The sequence below is a fragment of the Dendrobates tinctorius genome, unplaced genomic scaffold (genome assembly GCF_039654945.1).
Source record: "Dendrobates tinctorius isolate UK_male_01 unplaced genomic scaffold, ASM3965494v1 ptg000103l, whole genome shotgun sequence".
Taxonomy (NCBI): domain Eukaryota; kingdom Metazoa; phylum Chordata; class Amphibia; order Anura; family Dendrobatidae; genus Dendrobates; species Dendrobates tinctorius.
This window is the reverse complement of record NW_027361771.1, coordinates 37951649-37978748: the sequence shown is the minus strand read 5'-3', so window position 1 is coordinate 37978748 and position 27100 is coordinate 37951649. Positions and strand designations below refer to the sequence as shown.

The window sequence follows — 27100 nt, the reverse complement described above, 5'->3', positions numbered from 1 at the left end:
TGGTGCCTGCGCAGTAGCATCTATCGGCGAGCCGATAGATACTACTTCACAGGCGCTGCCGGCGCCTTCTTGGTGGAGGGATCAGTGACCTGTCATAAACCATCAGTATGAATAGCTAAGCAGAGCACCACATAAATACCCTCCCAGGCCCGCCCCGGAGCACGAGCATATCAATAACATAATAAACAAAATAAACATATACTCCTGTGACAAGGAGATCCCTAAGAATGCCTACAATATCCTATAGTCCCCAATTGCTCTCACCCTGATAAGGGCAGTCCACAACTAGCCCTACTAAGGAGGCCCTACACGCTTCCTGTGTGTGTCCTAAGGCGTTTCTATCCTTTATGAAGTCTTCAGGGGTGTTGAAACATATATAGGGTATATAGAACTTTTCGTGCAGAGTCACTCTTGACTCTGCTTCAGCAGAGACACTATCAGCTATGGGGCTGGGAATAAATCTGTGATTAATCAATCCTTAACCCCTTTCCGACCGCTGACGGGATAGTATGTCAGCGGTCGGTGTCGCTTGCTTTGGGGTGGGCTCCGGCGGTGAGCTCACCTTAAAACCGCTTCGTGTCAGCTGTTATAAACATGCGATCCGCCCACGCCTATTAACTAGTTAAATCCACCTGTCAAACGCTGACAGCGAGCATTTAACTAGCACTTCTGATGCCCGGCTGGAAATGAGCGCATCACTGACCCCTGTCATAGAGACCTCTATGGTTGTTGCCGACAGATTGGTGGTCGGCGCTCATAGCAATGCTGTAAATCTGCTACATATAGGCGATCTGAGCATTGCCTATATGTAGCAGAGACGATCAAGTATGGCATGTTGAAGAATGCCAAAAGTAAAAAAAAAAAAGTGTTCAAAAATAAAAAAAAATAAAAGTTTAAATCATCCCCCTTTCGCCCCAATCAAAATAAAACAATAAAAAAATCAAACCTACATATATTTGGTAACGCCGCGTTCAGAATCGCCCGATCTATCAATAAAAAAAAGGATTAACCCGATCGCTAAACGGCGTAGTGAGAAAAAAGATCAAAACCCCAGATCAAAAGAACATATCTGGACAAAAATGGTATCATTAAAAACGTCAGCCCGGCACGCAAAAAATAGCCTCACACCCGTCCCCAGATCACGAAAAATGGAGACGCTATGTTTCTCGGAAAATTGCACTTTTTTTTTTAGCAAACTTTGGAATTTTTTTTCACCACATAGATAAAAGAGAACCTAGACATGTTTGGTGTCTATGAACTCGTAATGACCTGGGGAATCCTATTGACAGGGCCGTTTCAGGATCTAGTGAACCTAGCAAAAAAGCCAAACAAAAAACAAGCGTGGGACTGTACTTTTTTTGCAATTTCACCGCTCTTGGAATTTTTTTCCTGTTTGCGAGTACACGACATGGTAAAACCAATGGTGTCTTTCCAAAATACAACTCATCCCACAAAAAAATAAGCCCTCACAAGGCCATATTGACGGAAAAATAAAAAAAGTTATGGCTCTGGAAAAAAGGGGATCGAATAACGAAAAATCGAAAAAAGCTCCTGCCATTAAGGGGTTAAAATTTAAGAAAAAAACAGTTAAAGCCCAGCTAGTTAATGACAGCCCCACAAATAGAAATTGTCCCATACATGGTTACCATAAAACGCAACACTGTTCCAGTATAAAGGTCATAACTCATGATAGCACACCCGTAATTTTGTCTCTACAAGAAAGAAGCCAATAGGAACATGGCCATGAGTGCTAGAGGTGGGATTGAGGGGTGCCATGCACTGTTTGCGACGGAAACGCCGACGTCAGCTGATGGCCTCTGATTGGCAACCAGCGTGTACTGCAGTGCAGGGAGCCATCAGGTCTCTGTGCCGCAATACACCTCAGCTGAATGTGTGTCCTCAAACGCACAAACCAGCTGAAAAAGGCGCATCAATTCTTCTATGTACACTTGAACGCAGGTTTTGAAGGAACTTGGCAGGGAGTATGAGAGAAGTAACCAAAAAACTGTTTACGGAGGCTTATGCAAATCTTCCTGTTTCTTCACATAATCCCAGACAGACTCGATTATGTTGAGTTCAGTGCTCTGGTGCTCTGTGGGGGCCATTTCATCTCTTCCAGGAGAACTTGTTTTTCTTTACGTTGAAGATAATTAATGACATTGGCTGTATGTTTGAGGTCATTATCCTGCTAAAGAACAAATATGGAACCAATCAGATGTTTCCGAAATGGTATTTCATGATGTCTAAGTATCTACCGTACTTGTATTTCTCAGCAGTGAAGAGACCAAGAATTCGTCAGCATTGAGTAAAGTAGACACAGTGTTCAGTCAGGGAAACTTAGTGAAGCAGATGAAAGCGTGCCAAGAATGACATATTTGCACGTATGCATTGCCATTCTATTCATTGTCTATAGGACTGCTGCAATAAAAGACAGAATGTATCTAACCTGGAACCTGTAGCTTCATAGGGGCCTTAAAAGCAGCTTTCATTGTGCAAGTACTCCTAAATTTGATTTGGACTATTAACTGGAGTTTCTCACAGTCTTTAATAATGTACTGCTGATGGCGGATGACACCACAACAACCTGAACTGGTTACACTGGATATTAACGCTCTGTCATTCCTCCTCATACCTTTGCTCTGTAGCTCAGTGTCTGTTGAACTCATGATGAGTTAGCTAAATTCAGAAGAATGAGCTAAACGTCAGTTTCCGTCGTCTCAGAAGAAAAACTAACAGCGAGGGGTGTAAAATCCTTTTATAGAAATGCTGGTATAGCAACTGTCAATAGACATGGTCAGAAACCTGATCTGCAAAACCAAATCATTTCTTTATCACAAGGCTAGTGATAAACATTATACACCTCATAATGTTATCCATAATGGACTATTCAAGCACACTACATTACTTTTTTCAATGGGCACATTATTGCTTCATGTGTCAGCATAAGAACACTGAACACTGGCTATCAAAGTAATTGCAAATTGAACGCTGGCTACCAAATTGCTTTAGAGATAAATATGAGAAATAAAATCTATATACAGTACTGTACAAAAGTTTTAGGCAAAAAAAATCATTGACAAAATGCAAAGTGAATGAACCAAAGGGAATTTGAAATCACATCAATATTTGGTGAAAATTGATGCTTTGACTTTGTTTTGAAGTCATTTGCGCACAGTTTTTGAAAGGACTATGGAGGGATGTTGTTCCAAACATCTTGGAGAACTAACCACAGAACTGTGGATGTAAATTTGTGCAAGTCGTTCTGTCTCTTCATGGAATCCCACACAGACAGGATGATGTTAGAGATCAAGAGTCTGCGGGGCCATATCATCGCTTCCAGTACTCCTTGTTCTTCTTTACATTGAAGATATTTCTTAATGACATTGGCTGTATGTTTGGGGTTGTTGCCCTGTTGCATAATGAATTTGGGGCCAATCAGACTCCTCCCTGATGGTATTGCATGGTGGGTAACTTTATACCTGTGTTTCTCAGCATTTGAGGACACAGTAACGATAATGGGAGATTTTAACTACCCAGATATATTACAAGGTCACGGTTCTGCTTCAGCTGCAAAAGGAAAAACATTTTTCACTTGCTAAATAATTTTATAGGGCAGTTTATGGAAGACCTGAATGAAAAGAGGTGATGCTCTGTTGCATCTGGTCATTTGTAGCCAGGGCTGCCACTAGGAATTTCAGGGCCTCTTACTGGCAAAATTTTTGGGCCCCCTTAAGACTCTGCCCAGGCTCTACTCCAGCTCCGCCTCCCCCTTTGAACCTTCCACAATATCATCGCCCACTCTTGGAAAAAATCCACTTCTGCACCACTTCCTCACTAATCACACATTAACAGTTCCCATCGAACACCATATCACACACATAGGCATCAACCACAACAAGGCAGACTCTTTAGGGGAAGCTAATATTTCATACAAAATTATGTAAGCCCTCTCTCTGATGCATCAGAAATATGGAAAATGGTACCAGGCAATTTTTCTGTGTACTGTGAATCAAATGTAAGAATTTGTGTGAAAGTTCGACTCAAATTCGATACTCCGCAAAGACATCTCCTGATGAAGACACGGTGAAACGCGCGTAGGGGCGGCAGGCTGGGGTCCTTTTGGCTACATTAATCAGTAAGTACTTTTTCACTATACACACTTTATCCAACTTGTTATTTTGCACCTAGAGCTCTTTATTCGTACACAGCCACATACATACAGCTATGCGCTGCTACTAGCTCCCTCACATGAGAGTATTGCCTTGCCTTAGTCTCAATGGAGCAATGTGTAGGTTTTAAATAGCACTTTATCTGTGGTTTAGTATACTTCTAGCAAATTATTTTCCAATAACGTGTATATAGTCATGGAGTATGCATTCTTTCTCATTTTGACATTTTCATGAGTACTGCTGTGTGCACAATTTTATTATGGCTCTCCAATTTTTCCTGTTTTGGCAGCATTATCCTGTTTGCATATTAATTTAATGTATTCTGTCTAATAAAATCTACTTGTTTGGTATAAAATACTCTTATTTGCCTTTGTACTCTAATCAGTAAGTAGGGGGTTATTGTGTTATATTATATGGAGTGAGTAGAAGGCGGGTCACGCTATGATCTTCCGGGACTGGCCCCTCAAATTGGGACAAAAAGTGTCACCAAATCATTACACTAAACTAGGGGGCACAAATTGCAACCAATAATTACTCTCAAAGTACCAGTCTGGTGGCATTGTATAAGGACTGAACTTAAGGACTGAACTCCACACACATGGATTGCATGAAACATGATGGCGGTGTTACCAGGTCACAGTGTTGTGGTGTTTAACAGTCATGTTATAGTCATATTATTCTGTTATGGTATAGTGGTATGATCCAGTATCAGTAACTGGTATTATTCAGTCACGGTATTGTGGTATTATTAACTGTTGCAGCATTTTTCAATTATTGTTTGATGGTGTTTTCCAGTAATTTTATGGGGGTGTTACTTACCATCTGTATGATGCTGTTTTGTAGGCAGCATATTTGTTATTATTTGAGGGTATGCTTAACCTACAGTATGTATGCAGATTCTGATACTGTATAGTGTGCCTTTTATTTTCCATGAGAACATATGAGTCATGGGGAGCACAGGCCACACCGCTGAACTCCAAAGTCAGACACTGAATTATGCAGCAACATCTTAAGGCCAGATATACGGTACATTACATTCACTAAATTCTGGAACGCCCATAGACTTTAAACATCATGGCAGTCCGCAATTTATTTTGTGCTGACATCTTACAGTATAAGAGTAAACTACTTGCACAAGATTGTGCACCTACCGTAGGATGGAGCTGGCTGTCAGACATGTCAGACATAGCCAGACTTCCCATAGACAAAGGAAGAGATGGTTTATTACCATCTCTGCCATCCTGGTCACTGTATACACAGTGCTGAACAAGAACTGTGTAGACATGAAATGAAATACCATCAGTGCTGTCTCCTCTGGACCTTGTGGTCACGTGATAGCTTGGTGTAAGTAGAGCGCATGAACCACTAAATCCTGGGAGAACTAGACAGCACTGCTGTGCAGTCAGGAGGCTCAATTTTCCCTGTAACTGGGGTTAATATATCAGCTCCAGTTACAGAAGAGAAATCATCAATAAAAAGAATATATTAATATGTAAAAATGCCCATCTCCTCACCAGGGACCTTATGGGAGCACAGTGTGTGAAAAAAAAAATAAAAAAATAAATTAAGAAAAGATAAAAAAACAAACAAACTGGAAAACAGATAAGGCCTCTTTCACACATCAGGTTTTCTGCTTCAGGCGCGATCCGGCGCTTTTGACTAAAACCGGATCCGTCGAAATGCAATGCCGGATCTGGTTTCCCCCCCATTGACTTGCATTAGAGCCGGATCGAGCCGGATGGCCATGCGTTTCATCCGATTTTCGCCGGATCCGGCAATGTGACGCGATCCGGCGTCTGGAAAAAACGGTGACTGTAACGTTTTTTGTATCCGTCGAAAAAGCCGGACACGCCGGATCCGGCGTGTCCGGCTTTTTCATACAATGAAAGCCTATGAGCGCCGCAATGCGCCGGATCCGGCGACAGCCGGATCCGGCGGCCGGATCCGGTTTCTTTGGTCTGAGCATGCTCAGTAGCTCTGCCCACAGGACATATATAAAAGCAAGACAATGGGACCCTCAGCCACACCCAACATGCCACCCAAGCCAAGAACCAGGAGCAGGAGAAGGCAGCAGACATCTGCAGCAGCAGCACCATCAGCACCAACCCAAATGGAGCAGCATGCTGAACAACGGGAGGGGAGTCCAGCAGCAGATGAGAGACGGTAATTATCAAATCCCCCATTCCTCCAAACTAGGGCTATGGAATATCAAGATATTCATTGGCCCTTTGTTTCTCTTTATTCAACAGCCGCCCAATAGATGCAGCAGCAGCAGCAATGGCAGCAGCAGAAACACCACCCACAGGCATGGAGTGTGGCCACCAGGAAGACAGCACATCATCTTCTGGGAGCCCTCCCTCGCATCGTCAGCGTTTGACGGTAAGTTTTTATTTCCAAAATCCATCATCTCTGTAATATATGTGTATTCATTGCCTTTTATTTCAAAACAGGAATCACAAGATGAAGAGGAGCTCACAGAAGAAGAAGGAAGGGGTGGACAGACACTTGGAGTGGGCTCACAATTGGTAAGTTTTTTGCATCAAACGCAGAAACACAACATCACACTACACACAACACATAGAAAACAATGTTCTGCAGACCACACACAGCAAACAAATGCCTACATCCAAAGACATAACATTTTTTGTTTTCTTCTCTAGTCTTCCCAATCTGGTGCTCGGCCAAGAGGTCCTCGCAGTGCCTCCCAGGGTCGTCGGCGACAGCAACGCGGCGGTCACCAGCGTGTAAGTATAAATATTTTTGCTTTGTTTTTTTTGCACTTTTTATTTCATTTCTTTTGTGGAGGCTAATTATGTTATTTTTGTCTTTTTCTTTAACAGCCTTCACAGCGTGCTCCCGACTCTGACGGTGAGGATGGAGGGATTGATGTGGACCGCCTCATCGATCTCGTCAGAGAAAGGGAGCCGCTCTGGAATATGGCTGACCGCCGCCACGCTGACCTGATCGTTACCCGACGACTCTGGGAGGAAATCTGTTCGCTCCTTGTGGACCGCTGGGAGGACCTCGAAGCTCGGGCCCAGATTAAAGAGCGTAAGTATATACAGTACCGGTTGCTTGATTTAAACCAGTGTTTCCCGAACTCCAGTCCTCGTGGTCCCCACGGATCATGTGTTCAGGATTTCTATTTACTTTGGAAATCCTGAAAACATGACCCCTGGGGACCATGAGGACTGGAGTTTGGGAAACACTGATGTTGTATACTAACCACTTTGTCCTTTCTCGTTTCAGGGGAGAGAATTGTGAAGCGGTGGCGGTCTGTGAGGGATCGTTTCAAGAAGGAGTTCAATAAAGAGATGCGGGCCCCGAGTGGATCTGGAGGACGCAGGAGCAAGTACAAGTACGCACGAGCCCTGTCGTTCCTCCGGGAGACAATGCTCACCAGAAGGTAAATATTACACACCACATGTGACAAAAAAATGTTTACATGTAACTTTTTTTTTTCAGCCAGGGCCATACCATGTCACTATTTTAATTGTTTTTTTTTCTCTTTATTCCACAGCACGGTGAGCAGCACTCGGGAGCCTGCACGATTGGACCCTTCTGAGGCGATCCCTGAGGAGACCGGCACCGAGGGACACTTCGACCGCCCCGGTACATCTGCATCTTCCCAGCCTTCCCACACATTCGACCCATCTGTCCCATCCACCAGCACAGGAGCATCGTGGCCGCCTACATTACATGAAGCTGCTGGTGAGGAGATCGCTTTCCCTTTACCCCACCCTTCTGCCCCTGCCACCTCTAGTACACCTGCGGGTACTGGGCGGCAGCGGCAGAGGGGTCAGGAAAAGACTTATGCGCCAGAGTTCTTGCATCTGAATGCATCTTTCCAGAACTGTCTAAAAGTCTTGTCAGAGCAAATCTCCGCAGGCTATCAGCAGATCAACTCCAGCATTCTGGAGGTGAAGACACTTCTGCAAACCATGCATTCAGAAGCAAGATCTTCGCCAAACCACACCTTTTTCAGGTCTGTTGTGGAGCGCATGGAAACGCTCTCTCCTGCCCAGCAGATGCATGTAATGCATTCATGCCACGCTGCTCTCCAGCAAGTTACCTCCCAACCTCCTCCTCCCACCACAGTAGTTCCTCCACCTGCACCCCCTCCAGCCACTTTCCATCCTCCCCCTCCTATTACATCTACACCCCCTCCAGCCACTTTCCATCCTCCCCCTCCTATTACATCTACACCCCCTCCAGCCACTTTCCATCCTCCCCCTCTTATTACATCTACACCCCCTCCAGCCACTTTCCATCCTCCCCCTCCTATTACATACCATCCACCTCCCCAGCACCATCAACCTCCCCAGCACCAGCAACCTCCCCAGCACCAGCAACCTCCCCAGCACCAGCAACCTCCCCAGTACCAGCAACCTCCCCAGTACCAGCAACCTCCCCAGTACCAGCAACCTCCCCAGTACCTGCAAACTCCCCAGTACCAGCAACCTCCCCAGTACCAGACATCTCCCCACTTCCAGCAACCTGCCCCATACCAGACATCTCCCCACTTCCAGCAACCTGCCCCGTACCAGACATCTCCCCACTTCCAGCAACCTGCCCCGTACCAGACATCTCCCCACTTCCAGCAACCTGCCCCGTACCAAACTCCTTCCCCATACAACTTGCCATCAACATCATCTGCTCCTACAGTCCCTGCCCAACCCTCCACTCCACCACCCACCACCTCTTCTGCTTCCCACATGTCCACCCATTCTGTAGTTTTTTCCACACCTTCACCTCTAACTGTTCCTTCCCCACCACGATCCCAGTCCTCTCTCCACACTCCCAGTGTCGAAGTGTCCCGCAGCCCCTACAGCAGTATTTCCACCACACACTACACAGATTTATAATGTGTGTATTTAAATAAAAATGACCAGTTTTATGGTTTCAAAGCTTTATTAAACAAGTTTATTAAAATTTTAAAAAAGTTTACTAAAAAAAACATTTTTCAATAAAAGTTAAATTATTTTACACTGGTTGTCTGTCATTTCTTTCTGCGGCGAAAAAGGTTAAATACAGGGTATTTAAAAGGTGAAATGGTATTCAAAACTAGGTATATAACTGTGGGTAAATTTTAGCTTTTTGCCACAGTTGTGTTCCTGGTTGTGTTTGAAGCAAAGTATTTCACCTAAAAAGTTGTGTTTATTGTTGGTGATTTCATAACAATGTACACAACTTTTGTTAAAAGGTGAAATACTTTGCATAAAACACAACCAGGTACACACCTGTGGCCTAAAGCTAAAAATAGAGACCATGACAAGATAGCCAACTTTGGTTGGCAAAGGTATATACTGTTGGTACAGAAGGTACACAAGTTTGGTTGGGCACAAATCTTTCACACTCTGTCATCCTGCCAGTGTACTCTGCCTTGAGGTGACATAAAGTATAGTGCAAAATTGTCCCTCATTACTGAAACCGTCACAGAGCTTCTAGTGGTAATGTCATGGTAATCTTGCAAGGTGGTTTCTTCAGAGGTGTCCTCAATGGAAATGGGTTCCTTGCAGATAACAAAATTGTGGAGTACCACGCACGCTTTGATCACCTCGTCCACAGTTTCTGTCTTGAGGTTGATCGCAGTCAATAGGACCCGCCATTTGGCTGTCAGAATACCAAAGGTACATTCAACCATTCTTCTTGCTCTTGTGAGGCGGTAATTAAAAATGCGTTTTGGTCTTGTCAATCCTCTGCTAGAGTACGGTTTCAAAAGGTGTTCTGACAGCTGGAAGGCTTCATCCCCTACACAGACAAATGGCATAGGTGGACCAGATGTTTGCGGCAGCGGTCTAGGTGGTGGGAACTGGAAGGTGTTTCCATACAGTTTACGCCCCATGGCAGACAGTTTGAAAACTTGAGAGTCATTGGAGCGGCCATAGGCCCCAATATCAACCGCAATAAATTTGTATTCCGCGTCAGCGATGGCCATGAGGACAATTGAAAAATATTTCTTGTAATTTAAATATTCCGATCCCGATCCAGCTGGCTTTACAATGCGGATATGTTTCCCGTCCACAGCGCCCAAGCAGTTGGGAAACTGACATATCTGTTGAAACTTGTCAGCAATTTCAATCCACCTCTCTGTTGTGGGCTCTGGTAAAAACTCTTCAGCTAAGGAGTCCCACAGTGCACGGCATGTGTACTTCACTATTCCAGATAAATCCCGAGTCTGTACTGGAAATGCAGTGACGAAAGGGATTCTCCAGTTGCAAGAAATCTGTGGGGAATTAAAAAACAATAAATTAGTTTTAAATCACAGCATTACATACCAAAACTGAGCTATAACACTTGGAGATACAAACTACCACCAACAAGATTGCAGTGAAAGTGTGCTCTGATGCGATCACATCCAATAAATGTGGCTTACCTTAAAGTCACCATCAGACGCTCTGTGGGTGAAACAGAGAAGCGGCAATAGGTGTCCGCTTTTCTTATGAGGTGTGCAATGCGCTCCACCAAGTAATCAAAATTCTCCATTTTCATCCTAACATATCCAAAAAATGTATCCGGGTTTCGTCGAAGGTCCATGCAGAGTGTAGAATAGACCCCACGCGTCATTCTCTTGGCTGTGATGGGGTGGATCCACAAACGTCGTCTACGATGCCTGATACGCTGCTGTCTCGCTCTCTCCTTCTCCAGAACAATCACCCTCAAACGATTTGCCTCCGCTGTAAAATCCGCCAAATTCTTCAAAATATTTCCAATGACAACATCCATCTTCGCCAGTAACTTGCTCTTCTCTCCAACCTGCACTTTCTCCTCTACAACCTGTCAAAGAAGGGCTGTAGGAACATGCTATATATAGTTTTCCAGTAGCCAATCCCGTTCGGAAGGCCACAAGGGTCAATTTTAAAAACCGGATCCGGCGTAATCCGTCGAAAAACGGATAGAAAAACGGATGAACCGGATGAGACGGATCCGGTTTTGTCTGTCAAGAAAAAGACGGATCCGGCAGAAAACCGGATCCGTCACATCCGGTTTTACTAAACATTTGCCGGATCCGGCGTTCCGGCACGACGCCGGATCGCGCCTGACGCCGAAAACCTGAAGTGTGAAAGTAGCCTAAGACACCGCCAATCCAAATGGTAGTTTCTATCCCTGCCCTCATCGAAAAAGATTTGTGTCCAATATGTAAAAATTATTTGTGCAGAAAGACGCATGCAATTTGAAATAATTTATAGCAGTCCTTTGTGGTAGTAAAAAAAAGAAAAACACAAAAATGTAAAAAATATACATAGTTTACTTTTTTTTACATTTTCCCCTCATATCAGTAAGAAAAAGGAATATAAGAATAACATAAAAATTACCGTAAGCACCAAGTATCGTGAAAAAAAGGAGGCAAAGATTATTTGAATATCTGAACAAGAAAATATTTTAGAGCCCTTAAATGCGCATGTGTGATAAAACCCCTTAAATGTGCCTGGCCAGGAACGAGGAAAAATGGCCAGTCCTGAACTGGTTGAAGTTTATAAAAATTAATGATTAACTAAGATGATCGTTTGTTCGGTGAAAGAATAATCCCAGAAATATTGTTTGTTTGTCGCCTCGTCACTGAATGTGTATGGCCTAGTTCAATGATTATGGCTACGTTCCCACGATGAGTATTTCATGATGTTTTGATGTTGAGGTTTTCTACATCTATTAAGTAACAAGCATTTTTTTAATGTTTTTATTATTTTTTTAACACTACGGTTTTATCTTTTGTTGGTCTGTCATGTTTGAACTAAAGCTGCTTTGTGGTTGAACCGGCACTTCAAAATTTATCTAAACAGTTACACTAAGAAGGTAATAAATGAAGAAAAAGAAAGAAACAGTGTATAATAAACACCAGACATCCTCAATAACAAAATAAATACCAATATAAACTAAAGAAATTGTATGCAAAAATACTTTTATTGATACCGCACAAAAACACTAGTATGCATATAGAAAAACAGAAAACAAGCAAGATATGAAAGATTATCCCCTTACAATAAGACCTTATCATCATGCCATAATACACAGGGTATAAGACATCAGACTAGCTCACCCAATAGGTAATATGAACTGTGTAGTATGGAGATGAATCAAATTAATATAAGGGCCTGTAGATCAATTTATATGTACAGATGATCCATCTATGGCCGGAGTCACACTAGCGAGAAAAACGGACGAGTGCAATGCGATAAAAAATCGCATTGCACTTGTCCCAATGTTAATCTATGGGGCAACTCCCATTATCCGATTTTTTTTTCTCGGCCGTTTTAATCGGGCTGAGAAAATCGCAGGATGCTACGATTGTCATAGATTATCGTCCGAGACTCGTCAATTCAAGTCTACGGTATGGGTGCGAGAATAAAATAGGATTACACACGGACCACAAGTGTGACTTGCGAGAAATACGCACCGGTGTCCATTAACAAAAGCCGGCAATTCATTTTGCGATACAATAAAATCACACCGACATGTTTAATAAAGAATAGAAAGAATAGATATAGACACATAGAATACATATATACAGTATATATATACATACTAGCTGAAGAGCCCGGTGCTGCCCGGGCATAGTAACTAACTGTGGTTAGTTATAACAAATTATAATTATCCTCCATCCCATAGTCCCGTGCCCATATACCCATCATACATATTCTTCATCCCATAGTCCCGTGTCCATATACCCATCATACATATTCTACATCCCATAGTCGAGTGCCCATATACCCATCACACATCCTTCATCTCATAGTCCCATGCCCATATACCCATCAAACATATCTTCCATCCCATAGTCCCGTGCCCATATACCCATCATACATATTCGCCATCCCATAGTCGAGTGCCCATATACCCATCACACATCCTTCATCTCATAGTCCCATGCCCATATACCCATCAAACATCCTTCATCTCATAGTCCCATGCGCATAGTCCCGTGCCCATATACCCATCATACATATCCTCCATCCCATAGTCCCGTGCCCATATACCCATCATACATATCCTCCATCCCATAGTCCCATGCCCATATACCCATCACACATCCTCCATCCCATAGTCCCGTGCCCATATACCCATCATACATATCCGCCATCCCATAGTCCCGTCCCCATATACCCATCATACATATCCGCCATCCCATAGTCCCGCGCCCATATACCCATCATACATATCCTCCATCCCATAGTCGAGTGCCCATATACCCATCACACATCCTCCATCCCATAGTCCCGTGCCCATATACATATCCGCCATACCATAGTCCCGTGCCCATATACATATCCTCCATCCCATAGTCCCGTGCCCATATACCCGTCATACATATCCTCCATCCCATAGTCGAGTGCCCATATACCCATCACACATCCTCCATCCCATAGTCCCGTGCCCATATACCCATCATACACATCCTCCATCCCATAGTCCCGTGCCCATATACATATCCGCCATACCATAGTCCCGTGCCCATATACCCGTCTTACGTCATGCGGGGAAGCAGCGTGTCTTTCATGCCTAACTTTATGGTGCACACGGCTCAGGTAATACGTATTTGGCGGTTCATTTATTCACATTTATATATATGTTTTTGGGTCATTATAACCTGCATATATGAGAGGCTGTGGTAGCGCTGTAGCAGCAATGGCTGCATATATCGTATGCTGTGGGTGATTTGAATCCATGTGTATGTAAGGCTATGGCGGTGTAGCAGCAGCAATAGCTGCATGCTATTTGATTTACAATTGGTGAAATAGTCAATAAACCTCCATGGTGGGAATTATGTGCAAGATCTTATTTATCCAAATTAAGGCAGCAAATTTTAGTTACATCATTGCAGTTTTTGCAAGTATTTCCTATAGCCATTCAGCCCTTTTGTAGTTAACAAAAGATGCCAAGCATACTGTTGGGCATTTTATATTATTTTTGGATACTGTAGTAATTTTTTCCAATTTTTGATACATTATGTACACAAGAATTGTATCCTTTCGTTGCTTCTCCTACCTATATGTGTTGGTTTGAGGCAATGGTTTTATGGTTGTATGTCTATTAATGTTGAATAAAAAATGTTTGTTTTATGAAATGAGTGACGCTCTTGGTTATTGGGTCACCTGATAGTGACATGACCTTTGTGATATATCTGTGTACTCATTGTGTAGCCCGCTCCTTCAAAGGATAATGGGCTTGGGTATTGTGCTTACCAATAGCAGAATAGCCGCTAATTCAATTGCCAGCTTCTGTAAAATCAATACAAAACCTGACATTGAATGACACATGGTTTACATACAGTAAACCATTTCATTTCATTTATGGTAGTTTTTATATGTCTTTGACTAATAAATAGATTAGGGTATGTGTGTAAAATGAGGGACATGTAGGTGCTAATGCCACTGTAAACCACTGCTGAATGAATGAATTCATCTTTGCGCAGCCTCCCTGGCTGACTGTAGATGAACTAATAAGCGTTGGAAAGTTTCTGAGATTTTTCCCACGCTCATCAGTTCTCCTCAGGCCAGCCAGGGACTCCGCACAGCCTCACTGACTACCGCTGACGTCACTGAGGCTGCGAGGAGTCCCCCGCTTATTGGTTCATCTCCAGTCAGTCGGGGAGGCTGCGCAGAGATGAATGAATTCATTCAGCAGTGATTTACAGCGGGGCCAGTTGCATTAGCACCAGTCCCCGTTGTAAACTAGTTAACCCCTTGTGATGGATTGCAGCGGGGGACCTGACTGAACAGTGGAGAGGTATGTATAGTGTTGTTTTTTTATTTTGTTTTTTTTACAGGCCAAGGGATTCTTTTGGATTAGCAGATTAATAAATGTGGTCAAAAACTTGGTGTAATTATTTCATTCAAAGAATTTTTAATTAATGTGTGTGTGTCTTTTTTTAACCCTTTACTATTCTAGGGATAATAATGGAGAGGTGTCTTATTGACACCTCTCCGTTATTAACCCGGCTTAATGTCACCTTTCAGTAGCAAGGTGACATTAATCCATTATTATTAACACATTAGCCACAACTAAAGGCAATGGGAATAGAGAGGCTAAGTGCCAGAAAAGGCGCATCTTATAGATGCGCCTTTTCTGGGGTGGCTGGGGGCAGATTTTTTTAGCTGGGGGGGGGGGAAAAAGCAATGGTCCCTCTCTAGGCTATGAAAATCTGCCCTCACTCACTGGCTTTCCCTCTCTGGTGGAGAAAAATTACCGCGGGAGCCCACGCAATTTTTTTCAACGAATTAACCCCTTAATTTAACACCTACATGTCCCTAATGTTACACACATATCCTAATTTAATTATTAGTCAAAGACAAATGAAAAACTAAATGAAATGAAATGGTTTACTGTATGTAAACCATGTGTCATTTCATGTTGGGTTTTGTATTGATTTTACAGAAGCCGGCAATTGATTTAGCGGCTATTCTGCTATGTAGAACTCTATGAAATATATATATATGTATATATATGTGTCTCAGTGACATGTGTATATATATATATATATATATAATGCATTCTATGTGTCTATATCTATTCTTTTGTTTGTGTTTTAACCTGTCATTGGGCTCCATTATATGTCCATTCTGCAAGCCGGCGAGAAAATTGGATGCCATACGGATGTCACACGGATGCTTAGATGCGAGAAAATCGCATCCTTGCATTCTAATAGGATGACATACGGATCACTGTTCATGAAACATTTGTGCGATTGTGGTCCGTGAAAAACGGACCGATTTTTTATAGCTTGTGTATGACTCCAGCTTGTCACTACAAATAGTGATTTATTAAAGAATATAGATAGTTTTGAAAGATGAAGTATCCATACAAACCACCAGTGTGCAGTCCACTGTGTCGGCCTGAAAAATGGAGACTCACAGGCCCCCATATTGGACTACACGCTGGTGGTTTGTATGGATACTTCATCTTTCAAAACTTAAAATATGCTGCCATAACCAGTTTTTCTAATGAAAAAATCTCTGCTAAATGGCCAGAGCGTGAATGTGCACCTACTGTACATTGCTTTGTAAATAGTATAAATTTCACTAAGTGGCATTACATTTATCAATTGTGAAACAGATAACGATTATTTTTAAGGCATCACAAATTACAAAAAAAAAAGATAGGCAATGAACAAATGGAAAAACATTTTTCTGAAATGTGAGAGAGCTTTTCTGCAATTTTTCACAAAAGGATCAAATAATTTCCTCTTGGGTACTCTCCCATTATAAGTATACCTCACTTGGGAATTTGAAGTGGCGAGGTTCTATCTAATGCCCTTTTCTTTTTCTATGCAGTTGTACTTCTGGAATGGTGCCATCATGGTCATAGGCCGAAAGGTGGACGTCTATCATTGATGCCTCCTGCTAAGACACCTTCCATATGGATGACGGAGGGAGAAATACAGTAGACGACATGTTTTATGGTGTGGCAAAAAGCTTAACGTACTGTTAGTGGTTGCTTATTGTTCTCCTGCTCTTTCCCCTATGGTGATATCGTATAACCTCATTTTCTTTCTAGGTACACGAGCTTTGTGGACTATAGCAGACGATTACCTAGGACAATAGGACCTGTTACCTGTCTCTCATACCTACAGCTGGAATGCCCCCTCCCCTATATGCTGTGTAGCTATCATGGTGACTCAGCACACATCCCATCCTATATAAACCAGAAGCTCAAGGGCACAAGGCAGACGAGCTCTGTGAGAAGAAGATTCACTCAACATAACAAGTAAGAAAAGAAATGTTGTCAATGACTTTTTGTTTCCTAGCATTTCTGCTTACAGGTCCAGAAGAAACACAGAACAGCTAAGTGCACATTGGCATGCAATTTTCTATAGTTGCAGATGGGAATCCAGGATCTGAATTTTCCCAGAAACAGTGCCACTTACCTTTAAAGGCTGTGTCTGGTATTGCAGATCAGTCCTATTCATTGTAGCTGCAATGCAATTTACAGAGCATGGACTGTCTTTGGAAAAATGAATTTTTAGAGCTGTGGTCATCGTCTACATAGCTTCTTTTACATACATGTTTCCATTGCAGACAGGTTTTTAATATTTTCCTCCATGACCAGTTTGCAGCTGGGATCCTAGTCAATAAATTGGTCCTGACATCAATTAAATGGTGCTAGGAAGTTGAAACAGTTCACACTGATAACTAGAAGCTCTTCGGTTTCTGTATATATATATATATATATATATATATATATTTTTTTTTTTTTAATGGTATTTTATATTTGTTATTTTTTTTTGTATTTATTTGATGTAAGTAGAGATAGGCGAACCCGAAGAGAAGTGTTCGGCATTCGTACAGGACAGTCTTTGATTAGGACTGAACCCCGAACACTGACTTTCTGCTGAGGTCTGATGCAGTGTTCGGGGTAAGTCCTCAGTGAGAGAGAAGAGGGACAGAGAAGAGGGAGAGAGATTTATTTTCTTAGCAGTTCAGGTATACATTATTTTCAATGGGGTTCGGGTTCAGGTGGAAGTTTGGGTACTGTACTGGGCTGGTGCCAGAATTCAAACTTCCACCGGTCCGCCCATCCCTAGATGTAAGATTAATATCTATAAAGTCTGATAATCTAAGATATAACGGAATCTCCGCATAGGCAGTGTTTGGTATTGCTGCTCATGGTTGTGCACAAATCCTGCACATTAACTGTCATACTTTGATAACTTAATTTCTTATCTTTCTTTCTTTGTAGTGGCTGAATACACGCTGACCTATTTCCCTGTTAGAGGTGAGTACCACTTTAATTGATTTTATGAATTTTTTTTACTAACTTCTAATAGGAAAATATTCTATCATTACATTAAATCCTTTTCATCTGGCCAACAAGGGCTTTTTCTGCCATAGAAAGTTATAGAAATTGTAGGAAATCAAAATACCGTATATACGCGTGTATAAGCCGAGATTTTGAGCCCATTTTTTTGGGCTGAAAGTCCCCCTCTTGGCTTATACACGAGTCATATACCTGGGGGTCAGCGGGGGAGGGCGGGGGTGTCACAGATCATACTCACCCGTCCTGGCACTCTCTGCAGCCCCCTCGCTTCTCCACTGTCTCCCTTCCTGTCTTCAGCAGTCATGTGGTACCGCTCATTAAACGCATGAATATGCACATGTTCAGAGTGGTTATGAGCGGTATCACGTGACTGCTGAAGGCAGGAAGGGAGACAGTGGAGAAGCGAGGCTGCAGACACGTTCCAGGACGGGTGAGTATAGCGATATTCATCTGTCCTCGTTCCCACGCTGCTCACCGCCGTCTGCTGCTTCTGTGTCCGTGATGTTTAGCCAGCAGGGGGGCGGTGGCGTGATTAGTGCGCACCGCGCCCTCTGCTGGCTGAACAGTCACTGACAGAGGACACGCAGACTGTGGTGAGCAACGATGGACCCTGGACAGGTGAATATCACAGGTGCCGGGTTCATAATATATGGGGCATAATCTATGAAGCAGCATATGGGGGCATATTCTATGGAGCAGCATATGGGGGCATATTCCATGGAGCAGCATATGGGGGCATATTCCATGGGGCAGCATATGGGGGCATATTCCATGGGGCATTTTATGGGGGCATAATCTATGGAGCATCTTATGGAGGCATAATCTATGGAGCATCTTATGGGGCCATAACCTTTATGGAGCATTATATGGGGCATATTATTCTATGGAACATCTTATGGGGCCATTATTAACCTTTGTGCAGCATTATATGGGGTGTATTTTGTATGGAGCATTATATGGGGCTCCTGTTTCAATATGGATATTCAAAAACATTTAACCTACTGATGTCTCAATTAATTTTACTTTTATTCGTATCCTTTTTTATTTTTGAAATTTACCAGTAGCTGCTGCATTTTCCACCCTAGGCTTATACATGAGTCAATAGGTTTTCCCAGTTTTTTGTGGCAAAATTAGGGGGGTCGGCTTATACATGAGTATATACGGTATCACTGCTCTATATCCATGGCCTGTGCGTAGTATTGCAGATCAGCCTTATTTAAGTTACAACTAAAGTGCTAGAACCAGACCATGGACAAGAGGGATTCCATAGTAGTTCTATATGAAGTGCTAGTCTTCCCAGGGTTGGGCTCTCACTATCTCTGACAGCACCATTGATTGACAAACTTTTTTCTGCATTATAAATAGACAAGACAGTAAGCTGCCAACTCGTGGTTGGGGGCTTTAATAGACTGAGGTCATAGAAATGAAGGACTATAAAGCAGGATCTCATAATTGAGAAAAATAGAGTTGCAGCAGAAAAAACTAAAGCACAAAGCTTAATCAGTGACCCAGCCCTATTATCAGATGTCCTTTCTTTACGTTGCGCTCAGATGAGGCAGTAAAACCTGATAACATAGTCTCTTAGTGATAGTGATCTGAATAGACCACAAATGTTTGATCATAAAGAGGGAGACTCCTGGCACCCCATATGATGAACTATAGGAACAAGGCAGTAGTGTTGGCCTTCATTATTAACTCAGCCACAGGCGATTGTGACTGTCTCATAATGCAGCTTGGTCTCGTTGAGTTTCTTGTCAGGGAGGTGGGGAGTTAGACCGTCACTGGTCAAATTGATACACAACAACAAAGTACCTCCCTAAAGTTCCATTATTTGTGGAGTTAGGGTAGTCAAGCCACTACTCTCTTGATATCTGAGGCATGAACATTAAATGCTATACCACATTGTGTTATGGTTTGTATGGCGTTGTATTATGGAGGAAGTGGTTCTAAGGAAGAATACTATCAAAACTGTGCAATTTGTTTTTATTTATGTCCCATGTCTCGATATGAAATTAGTGGCATATGAAAAAATAGGATGTACTCTGTGTTGACTTTACTTTGGTTCAGTGGAGGACATGGCTTTAGATGGCCAGCCTGTTGGGTTTCAGTAAGCTCCATGTAATGCTTCATTTGCCCTCTGGCACTGTTGGAATCTTGCACTTATTCAGAAATCACGACTGATCTGAGATCTCAGCAGCAAGACCCCTATTTAGTTGGTCTCTTTTAATAACATGGGATTGTAAAGAGTAGAGAACATGTCTTTGCTCAGATAATACTTCATTAATGACTGCACTAAGTAGGACTGAAAAGTTATCTTTTTATGCTTTTCTTTTTTTCCAGGAAGGGCTGAATCTATCAGACTCTTGCTAGCTGATCAGGGGGCTTCATGGACTGAAAATGCAATCCAGATGGCAGACTGGTTTTCTGGAAAAAGTGACATAAAGAAGAAAGCGGTGAGATGTTTCCTATCGTCTGCCAAACTGTTTCTTTCCTATGTGGTAACTTAATTCTTGGGACTGCGTCAACATTTTTAATTGGTTATAAGACTATTCTAATTGGGTTTAATATGTGTATACAGATTAGCACATTTTATTCTGTCCAGATGGTGTGTATAGAACTGAGTTTCAGTCGCATTTAAAGAGGACCTTTTACTGGATTTTTTATTTACAAGAGTATGACCTCCTCCAATTGGTGCTGCTCCACTGATTCTGGAACAGTTTCTCTTTTTCTTCTGTGCCCCTCCATTCCAAATATATACATCCTCGAAATTAAGATGTACATTTTCCATTCGTCCAACTGGGTGTATACCACCGAACTTCTCTGTGGGCGTTTGTTTTTTGTTCTGTGATGCTAACCAACCAAAACACAGACCCGCCCACAAAGTACTGTGTCTTAAGCCTAACTGTTTTGAAGGAAACATTTGTCCCTGAATTACTTTAGGGGATAACCTTGTAACAGAACGGCACAGAAGAAAAAGACAAACTGTTTAAGAATCAGTAGAATGTCCACTTTAAGGAAATAATGATGAGTTGTTGTACTAGTAGTATAAAGGGTTGTTATTTCTGTTGTAGTGGTGGTTACTTACCCTGTTTATTTTATTTATAAATGCTCATTGTGCCCTTCAGGTTTTTGGACAACTACCTCAATTTCAACATGGAGACTTTGTTCTGTATCAGAGCAACTCCATCCTGAGATACCTGGGCCGCGTATATGGTGAGACTTCAGTGCCTTACTATGGGTTCTTTACACATTGTATTTCAGAGCATTATATCTGTTATATGTTGCTGCATGTGAACTTTCTAACATGCTCTTATTATTCACAAAGGGATCAGCGGCAGCAGCAATCAGGAGAGTGCGCTTATCGACATGGTGAATGATGGCGTGGAGGACTTGAGACTGAAATACGGCCGTCTGATTTTCTATGAATATGTACGTGCAATATAGGATTTATTTAAAATGAAATGTCTGTCCTAGGACTACTGCCACTTTGAGTAATCGGTAGGGTTTCCAGCAGCCAAGCCTTCTCCCATCTAATATTGCTTACTACCCTAGCAATATGCCATCAATGTCTATCCAAAGACAACATCTGAAATAAGTAGAAAACTAAAATATTATCTCATTTGCTACTAGAGTCGCCATAACAGGCTGATAACTGTTTAGTTGCACTTTATACTCAGGATTGCCACGTTGACAAAATCACAAGGGAGATTACATACACGCTCAATGCTGCATATCGCTACCGTTGTCATGTTCTGGTATTTCCCTTGGGGCTGGATACAGCTATGGGACTCCCAATAGTGCTTTTGACAGCTGCTATAAAGTACTCATATCCTGCTGAACATGTGTTTCATAAATACAAAAACCAATGATCTTTACTTTACAGGAGACGTGTAAGGAGAAATACATAGCTGATCTGCCCAATCACCTGTCAGCATTCGAAAGGATACTTTCTAACAATTCCAATGGAACCAAATTTGTGGTTGGCGATAAGGTAAATATGTTAAAAGGAGGTAATGAACTGAGCTTGTTCCAATAAGCCTATGTATTTACTGGGGATCAAGGATTTATGGAAAGGAAAATTATGCAGATAAGGAGTAAAATGGTGACAGTCATAAGGATAGCGACGCTGGACAGAGCGGGGATTAGTTGAGGAGCAATAGTAGGATACTGGTAGCATAATTAGGCTCAGTGATTGAAGGGTCTCAGTAGAGCTAATGTTATTGTCAGTGTGAAACAAGATTCCTACCTACCCACTGTTTTCTTGATAGCGCATGTAAAGTGATCCTGCCTAATAATCATAGCAAAGACAGGCGGGGCAGCTGGGTATGATTACTAAGCTTACCTTGTAATGTTTTTATAGCTTAGCAGTCAAGATGTGAAGGCTAAGGTGACTAAGAAGCTGAAGGTCTCAGCTTGTAACGACCAGAATTAATGTTACCACTCATTTTTATTACAGATCTCCTACGCTGACTACAACCTCCTGGATATCCTTCAGAATCATCTTGACCTTGACCCAAAATGTTTAGCCTCATTTCCTCTTCTCTCCGCCTATGTAGAACGAGTTGCTTCCCGGCCAAAACTCAGCCAATACTTGAAATCTGAGGAGCGCAATAAGCGACCCATCACCCCGAAACACAAATAGGCCTCACTTCTTAGAACTGTAGAATACACATTCCTGTAACCGTCTCTGTAATGTTTTTGTATTAATAAAACTCAATTAAAATGTTTTATGTGTTCAAGTTGAAAAAAGTGTCGCCTTTTTTTTTTTTTTATAATGAGAAATCAGCTAATCATCCGGCATTGATTAAACATATGCAGGCACCTATTATGTACAATTCAGAAGTGGTGCAGGACAAAAAGTAATGATAATGAACTGCATTATTGTATATAAATAAACTAAAAAAAAGACACAATTGTAGAAAAGGGGTAAAACTGGGTAACCAGGAAAAAGGGAGGCTACTTGGACCATGATTCAATTACAATGTAATAAATAGTAAAGTCAGAAAGTAGTGATATACATTAAATACAGAGAGGTAGCTCAAATAAAGAATACCTGCGTGTTGCTCTGATCATGATTTGATCCATTGTTTTTATGATCTTGGAATAAACTTTGAATTTGGCAACACGTTTCCGTGCCCCTGCATGCTTATGAGTCGAACAAGTGAGCTGGTTCCACTCAATCTTCTATGCACAGAGATGTATATACCTAGAAATGTAAATAAGACAATAATGGATATTACAGAATAGCAATGTGAGTCCCAGATGCCACCAAAACCTCACATGTTTCGCATATATCAGTGGTTCTCAACCTGTGGGTAGCGACCCCTTTGGGGGTTGAACAACCTTTCACAAGGGTCGCCTAAGACCATTGGAAAACACATATTTCTGATGGTCTTAGGAACTGAGACACCGCTCCTCTATCCGTCCCACATGCAGATATGCCCACATACGAGAACCCGTCGTGATGGCATCATTGCGCCAACCCTATCACATACACCCCATACAAATAAAGGTGTATGTGACAGGGTTGGCGCCAAAATGTACTAATGCGGACCAGTCACACATGTAGAGAGCAGCTGCTGTGTTGAAAGCAGCAGTATTAAAGGTGAAACGACACTTCATAAATTATAATTACTGGGTAAATGTAAAATCATGCACTGTAAAATTATCAACTATTGCAAAAAAAAAAAAAATCTGTACCACGGGAACCTAATCTGGATGCTGATCAGTCTTTTTATATTCAGCTGTGGTTGATGTGAACACTGCCCCATTGTGGTAGAAACATGTATGTAAAATAAAACAACAGAATGGTATATTATAGGATTGACTGTATTGACTGAACTATGCCATGTATCATCATTTGTATTATTGAAGCTATTGTTATATATTATTTTCATTAGCATACCATCGCATGACAAGGGATCGTGTAGAGAAGAACGTTAAGAAAATATAGTGAGGATTTTTTACAGTATGGTTTTACCTCAATAATTACAGCGGGCATTGAGAAACTTCAATGTGTTATTTGTTGTGAAGTTCTATCAGCTGAATCTATGAAGCCGAACAAACTGAAACGCCATTTTGATAGCAAGCATCCGAGCTTTGCTGGCAAGGATACCAACTATTTTAGAAGCAAAGCTGGTGGACTCAAGAAAGCCAGATCTGACACTCGTGGCAAGTACCACAAACAAAACGTAGCAGCCGTTGAAGCTTCATATTTGGTGGCACTCAGGATCACCAGAGCTATGAAACCTCATACCATTGCTGAGGATTTACTGTTGCCAGTAATGCCAAAGACATTGTTCGAGTTATGGTCGGAGACTAATTTGTTATGAAATTGAGTGCAATCTCCTTATCTAATGACACTGTCCTCAGAAGAATAGATGGCACGTCTGCTGATATTCTAGATCACGTAATCCAGGAAATTAAATCTGCTCCACTTCCAATATTTTGTATCCAGCTTGATGAATCTACAGACGTTGCAAACTGTTCCCAGTTACTGGTTTACATGAGGTATCTTAGTGATGGTGACTTTGAAACGAAAACTACTGCACGTGATGTATTTGACACAGTGGGTTCATTTTGAAACAGCATAAGATGTCTTCGGAAAAGATTTGTGGTGTTGGCACAAATGGTGCTCAAGCTATGCTAGGATGTCCAACGTGTATGATTCATTGGCAAATATTAGTAACGAAGATGCTGCTACAAGAGTTACAAGAAGTCATGAAAAGCGTTTAAGTTCTGTCAATTTTGTAAAGGCGAGCACTTTAAACAGTTGTTTTCGCAACTGTGCAACAAGTTGGATGCACCCGACAAAGCTCTGCTATTTCACACTGAGGTGAGATAGTTGTCAAGAGGAAACATTTTCAAAAATGTTTTTGAGCGTCGTAATGAACTCAAAACTTTTTTCAATCAAAAAGCAAAGCCGCAGTTCGAAGGACTTTTCGGTGATAAATGTGAAAATAGCTTACTTGGCTGACATCTTTACCATCTTGAAAGAGTCACAGTCAAAGCTGAAGATGTTCCTGAGAATGCACAAGAGGAGTTCATTGAATTTATTAACAGCGATGCAGCGAGAACTGATTTCTCTACAACGGCAGTTACAAAATTCTGGATCAAGTGTTCGCAGCCATATCCTGTTCTGTCTGTTCTGCACCTTTTTCTTCCATTTCTAACAACATATCTTTGTAAAACAGGGTTTCCCAGTTTGTTGGTTATTTGTCATGGTAAGGACATGGTTAATGTCGTGGTTTCTCAGGGTTAATTTTGCTGGCCTCCCTTTGGATCTGGGAGGAGTATTTATACTCACTCCAGACTAGGATTCCCTGTCAGCTATACTGTTATTCTGGCTGTGTGTCTGACCCCTGGTGTGCTTGTAAACTGCATTGCTTGTTTGCTTCCCGTGTATGACCCGGTCTGTCCCCTCACTCTGTACTCTGTCTCACGTTTTGGTACTATTGTCTTCTCCGGTTCTTACCTCCTGGCTTGGCTATCGTTACTCCGTTACCGTTTGCCCCTTTTGTACCGTCTATTGCCCGTTCTGGTTTTCTGATCTATTGCTACGTCCTGACTATCCGCTCTGGTTAACCCTTTGGTACTGTCCTGCTATCTTGTGCTTTGACCTCGGCTTGATCTGATTTACTTCCCTGTCTATGCCCCTTGGTAACATGTCACGTAGTTACCTTTCTAGGAGTTTCCCTGCAGCTCCTAGCTCTGTGGAGCTTAGGTCACGCTCCCAGCAGTCACGTGCTTCAGGTCCAGATAGTCTGAAGCACGCATCGTCACCGCTGCTGTCCCGCTCCACAGGTATCTTTGAGCATTGTTTTTGTACTCAGGACACACGCACTGGCTCAGTGAGCAAGTGCAGTGCGGTGTTCCTGACATTATTAAGTCTAAATACAGTGTGACAACATAACTGGCACAGTATACAAGGGGAGATATGTGTCATGGAGATTGCTTTCTTCCACAATCTAGAAACCCATGTTTCTCTCCAGCATGCTATGTGCTGAAGAAGTTAATCAGCCCTGTTATGAGATGGGTTTGTAGGTAAGTAGGTAAGAGATTTTCAAAAATTTCTACATTTCTGTTTTTTTTCAGTCAAGATGGAGTGTAGAGTGTACATTAATGAGAAAAAAATGAACTTACCAAATGGCAGCAATGAAACAAAGAGTGAAAAATTTAAAGGGGTCAGAATACTTTCCGAACCCACTGTAAATCAGATCTTCTTGGCCAAATAAGCTCCTGGTGCATGACTGGCTGGATGGCTGGCCATTTTTAGTAGAGAGACAACCCCTTTAATTTTTTCTTTATGTGGTGATAACATTAAGAGCTCGTTCACACGATTGGTTATTGCCAGAGAATCGGATAGATTATGGTAATGACACTGATCACACTCTGTTTAATGAGTGTTAGTTTACTGTGATCTGATTCTCCTGCATGAGATAATGGTATCACAGGTGCGGAGGAGACTGAGAATCTACATTTTTCCATCTTCTCCATTCTCTGTGTCCCCTCACATACATCAGACTGTAGTCCAATGTGTTATACGCACCTATAGACTTGTACGGGGGCGCGTGATCTGAATTTGGGAGCCACTCGCAGCGTGCTGCAATTTTTTTCCCTTTTCAAAACCAAAAATGTCTGCAAGGTCCTGGGGCACAGGCGCAGTCACACAATGCCGTGTCTCCCAACTCTTAAAGACAAGGAGGGATGTATATCGTAATTTTTCACCTATTTAACTCCCTTAGTGTTCTCACCCATAAACTGTACAGAAAAGGCTGCATAGAAGATACACTCCTATTTAATAGATTTGAATGTGGGCTGCTTTAGCTTGTGTCCCAGTCCGGCCCTGCTATGCTTTAATTATGTTCAATTTGTAACAATAAAAATACATCCTGCGTATGAGATATTTACATTACGATTCATAACAGTAGCAAAATTACAGTTATGAAGTAGAAACGAAAATAATTTTATGGTTTGGGGTCACCACAACATGAGGAACTGTATTAAAGGGAATCTGTCACCCTTTTTTTGGCCTATGAGCTGCCGACATCGACATCAGGGGCTTATCTACAGCATTCTATAATGATGTAGATAAGCCCCCGATGTAACCTGAAAGATAAGAAAAACGAGTTAGATTATACTCACCAGGGGGGGCGGTCCGGTCTTGGTCCGATGGGTGT

At 42.1% G+C, this 27100-nt stretch overlaps 1 protein-coding gene across 1 annotated transcript in view; it reads left to right on the top strand.

Annotated features, from left to right (window-relative positions):
- The window catches only part of LOC141100051 (glutathione S-transferase P 1-like), a 78656-nt gene extending 55986 nt beyond the window's left edge, over positions 1-22670 (top strand). Inside the window, exons 2-9 of the mRNA XM_073588236.1 lie at positions 16439-16566; positions 16662-16871; positions 17844-17879; positions 20262-20374; positions 21047-21134; positions 21247-21350; positions 21805-21912; positions 22378-22670. Of these exons, the coding sequence (XP_073444337.1) occupies position 16871; positions 17844-17879; positions 20262-20374; positions 21047-21134; positions 21247-21350; positions 21805-21912; positions 22378-22563 (636 nt within the window). The 5' untranslated portion in view covers positions 16439-16566; positions 16662-16870 and the 3' untranslated portion in view covers positions 22564-22670. The remainder of the gene's footprint in view (positions 1-16438; positions 16567-16661; positions 16872-17843; positions 17880-20261; positions 20375-21046; positions 21135-21246; positions 21351-21804; positions 21913-22377) is intronic.
- Positions 22671-27100: the final 4430 nt, after the last annotated feature.